This window comes from Paramormyrops kingsleyae, chromosome 21 (genome assembly GCF_048594095.1).
Source record: "Paramormyrops kingsleyae isolate MSU_618 chromosome 21, PKINGS_0.4, whole genome shotgun sequence".
Lineage (NCBI taxonomy): Eukaryota > Metazoa > Chordata > Actinopteri > Osteoglossiformes > Mormyridae > Paramormyrops > Paramormyrops kingsleyae.
In genome coordinates this window covers 13174900-13184824 of record NC_132817.1, presented here as the reverse complement: position 1 = coordinate 13184824, position 9925 = coordinate 13174900, and the positions used below count along the sequence as shown (strand labels likewise).

At 44.9% G+C, this 9925-nt stretch overlaps 1 protein-coding gene across 2 annotated transcripts; it reads left to right on the top strand.

Annotated features, from left to right (window-relative positions):
* The first annotated feature begins 378 nt into the window (after positions 1–378).
* On the top strand, positions 379–2392 carry ccl25a (chemokine (C-C motif) ligand 25a). 2 transcript variants are annotated; one of them, XM_023818974.2, is made up of 6 exons: positions 379–537; positions 649–744; positions 1338–1455; positions 1546–1639; positions 1749–1776; positions 1851–2392. In XM_023818974.2, the coding sequence occupies exons 2-5, from the start codon at positions 681–683 to the stop codon at positions 1767–1769; spliced, it is 297 nt and encodes a 98-aa protein (XP_023674742.2). In that variant the 5' UTR covers positions 379–537; positions 649–680; the 3' UTR covers positions 1770–1776; positions 1851–2392. The 2 variants fall into 2 exon arrangements, with proteins under 2 accessions (XP_023674742.2, XP_023674741.2); XM_023818973.2 differs by having other exon boundaries at positions 1749–2392.
* The last annotated feature ends 7533 nt before the right edge of the window (positions 2393–9925 follow it).

Sequence of the window (9925 nt, the reverse complement as noted above, 5' to 3'; positions counted from 1 at the left end):
AGAGGGCTTTTCTGAGTTTGAGATTTCCTGGAGTTTTCATTGCAGGCATGTCATAGCAGAGCCGTGTGAGAGAAAGCCAAGCGCTATGAGGGTCACTACTCCAGCTCTCCGGCAGACACAAGATTAATGAGGCCCTTCATGATGTCAACCTCGGTAGAAAGACAGTAACAAATCATCTTTTTTTTCAAAACTGAAACTGGATCTTTGTTTTGTGTAATGACTACCAAAAACAGTCCCTGTTCCTCCCCTCCGTAGAAATGGAGAGAAAATGTTTTGCTCTCCTCCCCAAGAAAGTGTGCACCTCCCCGGTAAGAGGGGCAACTCCCACACTTAATTAAAAAAAACGAAAATAGACAAAATTTCTAATGTCGATTCATGTTAAGTAGTTACTGTGAAGCTGCCGAACGATGTCATCTCTTTCTCCCACTGGGGGGCGTGGCAACAAGTGAGCGCTCATAAGCCCAGGGCGCTCTGTGAGGGGCAGACCAGCGAGAGGCAGCAGGGAAGGTGCAGCAACACTCCCAGCTTCAGACTCCAGTAAGTAGCTCAGGAATGGGTGCCCCAGTCTTAATAGGGTGCCCCTCTCCTGCATGTGACCCCTTCTCCCAAGTGCGTGTAGATGGTTAAATCGCCCGTTTCTCTCCGTAGCCAGCCACGACGCCGCGCCAGCCGACTAAGAGATGCGATTCAGTACCCTGTTCTTCATCCTCCTCCTGGCATTCCTCTGCCTCACGCTCGCCCAAGGTAAGACCCGCTCAGGTCCTCTGTTTGACCCAAAGGCTGGGTGGGAAATGAAGTAAGTGGGTTAGGGTTAAATGCATGGCACACACAGAGATAATAAGCTAATACTCCAGTAACAATTTTGAATACCTGAGTTAAAAGCTGCGTTTACACTGGAGTGACACTTCAGATAACAGTGAGCCAAGGGTGTAGATTTGGGTACAGACGATAGGGTCGAGACCCTACCCACAATCAACGCAGAATTCAAATCCACACCCTTACGGGGAGGTAAATTTGTGGGTGCTGGGTGGGGGGCATGTGACAAAGAGGGGATCAGAACCTAAACCACAGGCTGGAAAACAGAGAGCCAGATGGGGGGGTGAGGGGGTGGGTTATGAGAGCAGAGAGGCTGGGACATAAGGAAGCATCTAACTGTCAGGATGGAGCTTAGCATTTAGCGTATGGGGGCGTGAATTTCTACAAATCCCAGGATGAAGGACAGGTCACATGACCAGACTTCACCGCTCCACAAATCTTCCTTCATCATTCACACCACCATAAACCAGTGTCTGGGCACGAGATGGTAAACTTGGCTCTGTTGTGGGATTTGAATGTAGGAGCCTATGAGGACTGTTGTCTGAGGTATGTGGCACCAGTTAAGAGAAGCACCAAAAGGACGGTGGTGAAGTATAAGAGACAGGAGGTGGACGGTGGCTGCAACATCCCTGCCATCGTGTGAGTACCGCTGTCCCGGGGACATGCGTGTCACGCGGCCTCACGGTGTCGCTCACTGTGGTGACCAGCTCGGGTTTCTGTGTCCGATAGGTTCATCACGAAAAGAGATAGAGCCTTCTGTGCTAACCCAAAAGAGCAATGGGTTAAGAAGCTCATGATCTCCGTGGACAAACTGGCTCGAAAGGTAGGGAGATGTGTGCAGAACCTTACGAGATGCAGACTTCCTCCAGTAGTCATTATGAGTACATATATACTGGTCTGACGATTTTCCACCCCCCTCCCTGCCCTCAAAGGGACCCAAGAAGAATATCTAAGCCTGAGGTGAGACCCACACACACACTGCCCAACAACGACCATCATCGACTCTCTTTGGCTGATCTCATTAAAACCAACAGGATGCAGAAAGACCCCCCACTTCGACTGATCCCAGAACAGAAGTTTCTGCCACTCAGCCCAGCTCAGATGGCCAGTCCAGCAGAGGGATTGGTATCTCTGATAAATCTATTCACACGTGTCACCGACGTCACACATCTGATTATCGTTCAGGGTACATTACAGTATGTGCACCAGGTCCTCTGCCTACAGAAATTACTGTATTTTTATTCTTTGGGAAGCATATAAATTTCCCCTGTGATTAAAACTAGCCTTTTTCCTTAAACGATGCGAGCTGAGGTTGATTTTTATGCTGCAGGACCTGTGAATGTGAAGGGAGAATTTATTTTGTGATATAAAGTAACTTTTCATGTGTAAACTGCTTGGGGAAAATGGGTTAGCAAGAGGACGAACCACGGAGTCGCAGCTGTGTGGCTCCGAGCGCGTTTAACATTCAGCTCTCTGTGTCTGTGTATCACTATAAGCTCATATTCTTACCTTCCAATAGCTATTATTGTGAAGATGTTATTATAGTGAATTAATAAAGTTACATCGTATTTTTTAATCATTCTGTGTGAAGTGTGTTTTTTTAATGTCCGGATTTGGCACGCCGAAATGTAAAAGCTCATAGTTACACTTGATAAATTTTGTGTTGAAGTAGAAACTTTAACATAATTACAAGCGCAACCAACATGAACGTGCAATTATGAACATGATCAAGGGATTGTCTGGCTTAGGAACTGAGAGAAAAATTCCTGCTAATCAGAAAACGATGAAAGATTGACGAACAAATAATTAACAGAGGCATGACATGAAATTATCACCGGGGGGGCAAATACTATGTTTGTGAAATGCAAGACACTTCACTGCTGCTCCAGATTATGACAGGTGCCTAATTTCCCACCAACACCACCAATTCAAACCATGTGACTTTGAAATCTTTGCCTAAAGAAATCATAGGCTGCCAGTCTTACACATGTAAACAGAATTTTGTACTGCATAAGTCTGTAAATATTTGCATTGGGCCAAGCTGACTGGCACAGACCAAGCGGGGGCGCTTCGGGAATAATCCGTCACGGGTATTGACCCTGACTGACAAGCAAGAGGCACGCTTTTGTTCTCCAGAGATGGTGGAAGATTCTGGAAACTGATCTTAAGTATTCTTATTGGGTGTCACATCTAAAGTATCGTGTTATGGACGACTGATGTCTGCGCCCTCTTCGGGGGTGAGGAATGAGGCCAGGGGCTGGGGGTTGGGGCTCCTGCATCGCTGTTCCCCTCCCAGATCCCAGCAGTTGTGACATGGCAGGTCAGCAAACACCTTTTAAACCTTAATTCCCTCAGAAGTGTGGACTTGGTCAAAAATACGTGTGCAGACGGTCCGCATCTATGCCCTGGGTAATTCTCGGGAGTTAATGTGCTCAAGGATCTGCAGCCGACTCGTTCAGCCTCCGTTCCTGCGGATGCATCGCTTCCTGCAGTCTGTATAGCCTGAAGTCTCCTTACAGCTCTTACATGGCTTCAGCTGTTAGTGTAATTGAGTGTGAACAGTGCCACAGTCACATTAATGTACCGTTTACTGTTGAGTAGTAACCTGTTATTTCTCTAAGTGAGTTTATTTCCGTTTTCTTCACCCTTATTTCACAACAAATTTCCAATCAACTTCTGTTCTGATAAAGACTTAATCAGTTAAATATTGTCTTATCCTAATTTGTTAACTCGCTGCAGATTAACTTCAGATCCATTGAATGCAGTGAGTAAGAAGGGAATGTTTTGGATGTCATTAAGCACGACTGACTGTGAGAACTGAGCTGGCCTGCCAAAGGACAGCAGCACCTCGCTGTGACAGATAAGGGGACGTGAACCGTAGCCGGCACTGGATGGGACTTTCTGACCACCATGTAACACAATACAGGCCGAAGGAAAGCGTGGCTTCTGTTTGGTAACGCTAGCCTGTGGCCCAACACGATATGGGTGTGAGAAAGACGAATCAGGCGCGTTTAGGCAACGTGCTGAGGCACGAACACTTGACAGCTCCTAGATTACAAGGCTCAGGAGATGACAGCGTGCCTGTCTCTCCTTGGGAAAAGTGCTTGTCTGTGTTTGGGCCAACTGGCTCCAGGAGTTATTTAATTAACCCTCTCGTTTAATGGCACCTTCACCTCTTGGTCCGTATACATGGATCAGCTATAATTTTAACACCACCTGTCTAATATTGTGTAGGTCGTCCTGGTGCCGCCACAAGCGGCTCTGACCCATCGAGGCATGGACTCCATAAGACCTCTGAAGGTATAGCAGCAGATCCTGTTAGCTTCAGTTCTGAGGCTCTTGTGCCCATTGTAGGAACTTTCAGCAGTGGACAGGGGTCAGCTTGGGCATTCTGACCAGTTTGCAGCTATCCAGCACCATACACAGCAAGCTACCATGCACTGTGTGTTCTGATACCATTCTATCATAGCCAGCATTAACCTTTTCAGCAATTTGTGCTACATTAGCTCTCCTGTAAGATCAGACCAGATGGGCTGGCCTTCACTCCCCACGCACATCAATGAGCCTTGGGCACCCATGACCCCATCACCGGTTCACCGGTTTGCCTTCCTTGGATCACTTTTGGTAGGTACTGACCACCACATACTGGAAACACTCCAGGAAACATGCTGTTTTGGAAACCCTCTCGTCTAGCCATCACAGTTTGGTCCTTGTCAAAGTCACTCAGATCCTTACACTTGCCCATTTTTCCTGCTTTCAACACATTAACTTCAAGAACTGACTATTCACTTGGCTAATAAATAATGGTACAGGTCGCAACGACATAATCGATGTTACTCACGTCACCTGTCAGTGCTTTTAATGTTATAGCTGATTGTCTATAACTATTGGGTGTAGCCTAAAGTGAAGGTAATTAGCTGGTAGTGAAATCAGTTACAAGAAGGCATTAAAATAGCATCATGGGTAAGCTCCAGTCCCCAGGGACAATGGCAGACTTTGTTCCAGCCTCCGCTTTTGTGACCAATGTCTGTCTATATGCCCAGTGGAGACACCCATCTGTCTCTAGTCAATAGGGACCTCGTTAGGAGTTGTTACACATCAGGACAGCTCTGCGGGTCCATGGGCGGGACCTCAGGCCCCCTTCATCCACCCCGCTGTTGCTCTGACACCTCAGACTTGCTCGCAGGCTCCGAATGACTCCTATTACTGTGATGGTAACAAATTGCTAAGAAAAACAGAAACAAGAGACTGCTGAAAGTGCTGCCTTTAAAAGGGGGAGCAATTTGGAGGAAAAGCAGCCCCAGGGTTCCATTTACTCTCTGCCTGGACCTGTGCTGCTGCAGTACAGCCCCCTATAAGTGTTTATTTAAAAGAACAGATTGCATTCAGTAAGCGACAATGGATGCATGTGTAATACATATATACTATATAAACTTATATAGCATAATAAAGATTTGTATCAGTGATTCTTAAAAAGAGGAATAAAATCAATATTACAATAAAACATAATAATCTTCACTGCACAAAGGAACTACTGGGGGTTGCACAAGTCTGGCACAAGCTTTGCACAAGTTTTGGAGCAACTCCCACGTTACAGTCTGTTTTTATTTTCAATTTGTGTATAAACACAGATAGACATATTTTTGTCAACACCTTCAGACCTAAAAAATGTGCATTATTCTTCTGAATTTTGGTCAAAACTTGTTATGCAATATAATAATTTGTAGTAATTTTACATTGGACATTCACATTTCGAAATGTATTAGATTAATTTTTTTAATCATTTTATTATGCTTCATAAGGCTTCCTCCAAAAGGTAAATAAAGCGCTGATATAAATAAAAATCTAATGAAGGTGGTGGATTAAATATATAAGAAACAAGAACATTTATATTAATCAATCCAAAATAGATTATAACATTTCTTGATATATGTAAAACTGAGATTAAAATCAAAACATTTGGGCAGATTCCAACCTCACTGTCATATTTACTTCATATTTATATCACATTTACTAATCATCATGTAAGAGACAAGTCACTGTAGAAGTCAGTATTGTTGTGTCTTTGAAAAGGTGCTATTCATATTTTAAAATTCCTATGAAATTAACAGAACTTATTTCAGATACATCCATCCATCCCATCCATTTTCTGAAACCACTTAATCCCAGCTGGGGTTGCAGGGGGGACCGGAGCCTATCCTGGGAACAATGGGTGCAGGCAGGAACTAACCTTGGGTAGTCGCCAACACACCGCAGACTTCAGATACACAAATAAGATATTCAAACACAGTACGAAGAAAACAAGCTCGTCTTTGTCACGTCCCCATCGTGCCGCTCCTCCTGTGTGCCACACCCCCTCGTTAACCTCATGTGGAATCCGCCTGGTCGCCAGCTGTATCTAGTCTTGTTTAATTGAGTTTGTGTATTTAAGTGCTTCCCAATTAGTCTTTTACCCGTCTTGTCACTGACGTCTTCATGTCGCTCGTGTTTCCTCTGTTCCTGATCGTGTTTACCCCCAATAAATCCCAAGTTTTACTCCTGGACTCCCACGTCTGTCTCTCCACCATGCCTCAGCGATACCTGACAGTCTTAATGTTAATGTATGTAACATTAATATATTCAGGTGTGAACAAAGGACCTTGAATTGGGCTTTCAAATTTCCTTTTCACTAGATGCAAGATTATGATTTGAAAACAGATGATGCACATCTGATGTTTCGATGGATGGATGACGCACATACTCTGCCTCTATGAAGTCCATAACTTCAGCAGATACGTATTTTTCTGGTGCCTGCATGAACCGATGATGAAAATCACATCAGTTTAACCAAAATATCTTAAAATGGAATGAAGCAAATGCCCTTTCTTCCTTGTTTTGGTTGGAAATGTGTTTTGTCATATGTGGAAGAAATAATGATGACGATTACATCCCATGAACATGTGACCATTCTGCTGAGTCTAGGCTTGAATGGGAGGTCTCCCGATCAGAGGCACAGAGGCTGACCCTGCTGAACTGTACACCACCTCCAAGAAAGAATTCAACTTGCATGTCTTGGTGTCTTGCATCAACCGTCATGACTGTGGCTAACCCCCGGTTCTTGTCATATATGATGGCCAGTCAAGCTGAATGCTACCCCAGCTGAAGTTCCCTCAGGTCGTCTAATGGGCTCCTTCTCCATGGCCTCCATTCGAAGTACCAGAGGACTTTCATCTGTGGCCTCAGAAGTGTTGGTCCAACAGGCTGCTGGCTGCTCCTATCCAGGTGATACAGTGTTGGGCAGAAACACCGGCATGAGTGGCTCACTACAAGAGCACAAAAGCTACATGCAGTGACACTCATCCTCTGTCATATTGCTTGGTCGGTCTTCCCTTTTCCTGGCAGTGATCTGAGTTATTGCATTGGCAAGAATCTTAGAAAGATTCTCAGAGGATCGAGGCCATATTGTCCCAGATAGCCACTGAATCATGTTTGTATTATTGCCAAAGTCTTTAAAATAAAACAAAACTTGTTTTGGTAGCATTTGTCAGCACCATCAGACAGAAATCCTGACGACTTTGATGTCTGACAGAGTTCATACAATAAACCACTGACAAATATGACCCAGTTTCTGCGAGCAGGACCCATCATGTTTTTCTGCAGTTGCCAGCTTCTGCTTTTGTGTACATGAAACACCTTTTTATTATAAATCCCAAATACATTTTGTGCCTAAACAAAATATGCAGTTCATTTGTTATGGTTGTGATCACAATAGTATGAATATTATACTGTATATGTGACAATTTACAAATGACAAAATCTCACCAGAGAAGGTTGATGTCCTGACATATGGGACAAACAGGAAGCGAAAAAAAGAGTTCTTCAGAATTCAAGCTGACCACAATACTCAATGTTTTAGACTTTTAGAAATTCAGGACACAAATTCAATCAACTGAAAACTGATACTGACTAAACATAAATTGATTTTCGCCATTTCTGATATTCATTATTGATACCCCCCCCCCCACCGATGTTTTATTCATTAACCCTATTTTAGGCTACTGGGAAGTCCAACACCTATTATTGGACAGTGCACCTGTTGTAGTACAATGCTCCATATGAAAAACATGATGATTTATTAATTATTATTATCATTTCAGCAAAGTTCACTGTTTTATCAGCCAGTCATGATTTGTTCCAGTTCTCAAGATTAACTGGCAGATTTACTCTTGACCGGAAATGGAAAGTGCAGGTCCAGAAAGTACAAATCTAAATTAAGATTTTGTTTCAACCAACCAGTTCAATACTCTGTGACTGTGACTCTTCATACTCAACTGGTTGGTTGAAACAAAATCTTGGTCTGGATTTTTACTTTCTGGACCTGAACTATCCACCTCTGTTCTTGACTATAAAACAGCAGGAAAGATGGTATGATTGTTAGATTTATTTTTGTTATTTACCCATTCAGGGGCACCTCCTCCCCTTACATTCTCCATACTTTGCCCCATGAAGCACCACAACACCCTGGTTGCTGAAGCTGGAGTCCAGACTGACAGGGCAGCCCAAGAGTGTGCAGCTCAGGGTTCTGAATAAACACATTAGGTACTTTACTTTAGAAAGAATTTAATATAGCACATTCGAAACAGAAAATGTCACATTTAAGCTACACCACCTGTCTGTCTGGGCCTTCTTCTTTCTCATGATGCGGTAAAACAAATGTAAATCAGTTTCGAGATGATCTTTTAATTATATACTAGAGGGAAATGGTGCCAAAAGCCATCTGGGAAGACACACCTTACACGCTGCCCCAGGGTGCTGACGGTGTAAGCGATGGGACCACAGGCACTCGGGGGACGGGACTGCAGGTGCTGGACTGCAGTGGGCGTGGGTGACGATGATGCCCTCGGTGACCCCTCTGGGACTCGGACGGGCAATGAGACCGGGGCAGGAGCCAATGGGCACATTGGATAGGTGCAGGATTTGCCAGGATCCTGGTGACAGTGATTGGTTGGTAATCTTGGGTGTTCAGGTCTGAGGCTGGGCGTTGGGAGATTTCATCAAAGGCCAAGTGACAGAGTTGGACCCAAAGTGATGCCCACTGTAAACCACTCTAGATCCTCCAGGGGGGGGGCATCCTCTGGTTCTGGCTTGACTCCACTTGCTGGTGGGTCAGTGCAGGGATCAGGCGACTCAGCTAGGGAGCCAGACTCTAGAGACACGGATGGAGACACAGGGACAGGGTCTGGTGAAGCAGCGGGGGACTCAGCCTTGTTGGGGCCTGGAACTCAAGACATGGCCTCTCCTGCTGCAGCAAAGGATGTACCTTAGCTGGAACTTGCACCAAAACCTGGATGCAAGTAGTCCTGTGTAGCAACCACCTCCCAAGTGTCTGACTCTGAGGAAAGTAGTTAAATTGGAGCATGAAGTAGTTCCTGACTAGGACACTTTGAGTCTTCCGCTCATCAGGGCAAGAGACAGCAAAGGTTACTAAAGGGCCTACAGCAGAATGCTCATCTGTCAGAAGAATTGGTGCTGTAGCAAACCTTGCCTTGCTCTAGGTTGTGGGCTGTTCCTCACTGCCCCCCTTTCCCCAGTTCAGAGTAGTCATGGGAGCTAACAGGCTGGCGTCTCATCCAGCGGGTCTACAGACGTGGGGAACTACACCTTCAAGATCATGAAAGACTTTAAGGACCATCGGGGACCCCACCATGGCATGGGGGGTTTGTCAGGCTCTCCTAGGTAATCATCCCTCAAGGGGTGAAAGAAAGGATTATCTTAGAACCACCAATGTGTGAGGACAGGTGGCACGGACACAGAGAGGAGTTCTGGATCTGGCGAGAGTGAGAACGGTGAGCAATTCAACATGGGAGGTTCCTTGGAAAAGCCGCAAGACTGTAGCACCTGGGTATGATCAAAGGTCCACAACGCAGTTGTAAGACACAGGAAGTCTTTAATTCACACACAACTTAAAGAACACACTAAAAACCACAAGGAGACCACAATGGGCCTGAACAACGATGGGCAGGCAACTTCACAAATTAACCAAGATTAAAAACAAGACTATAAACATGAGGGAATGTAGGGGATTGTAAAGCACAGAAGGCTTTACCAAGAACAAAGACATTAAGGGTAA

Excerpts from the sequence above, each read along its gene's own strand:
- ccl25a (XM_023818974.2), top strand. The coding sequence starts at position 681 with ATGCGATTCAGTACCCTGTTCTTCATCCTCCTCCTGGCATTCCTCTGC. Across the intron at positions 1,456-1,545 it reads TGCAACATCCCTGCCATCGT|GTTCATCACGAAAAGAGATA; the intron begins GTGAGTACCGCT and ends TGTGTCCGATAG. Across the intron at positions 1,640-1,748 it reads TGGACAAACTGGCTCGAAAG|GGACCCAAGAAGAATATCTA; the intron begins GTAGGGAGATGT and ends CTGCCCTCAAAG.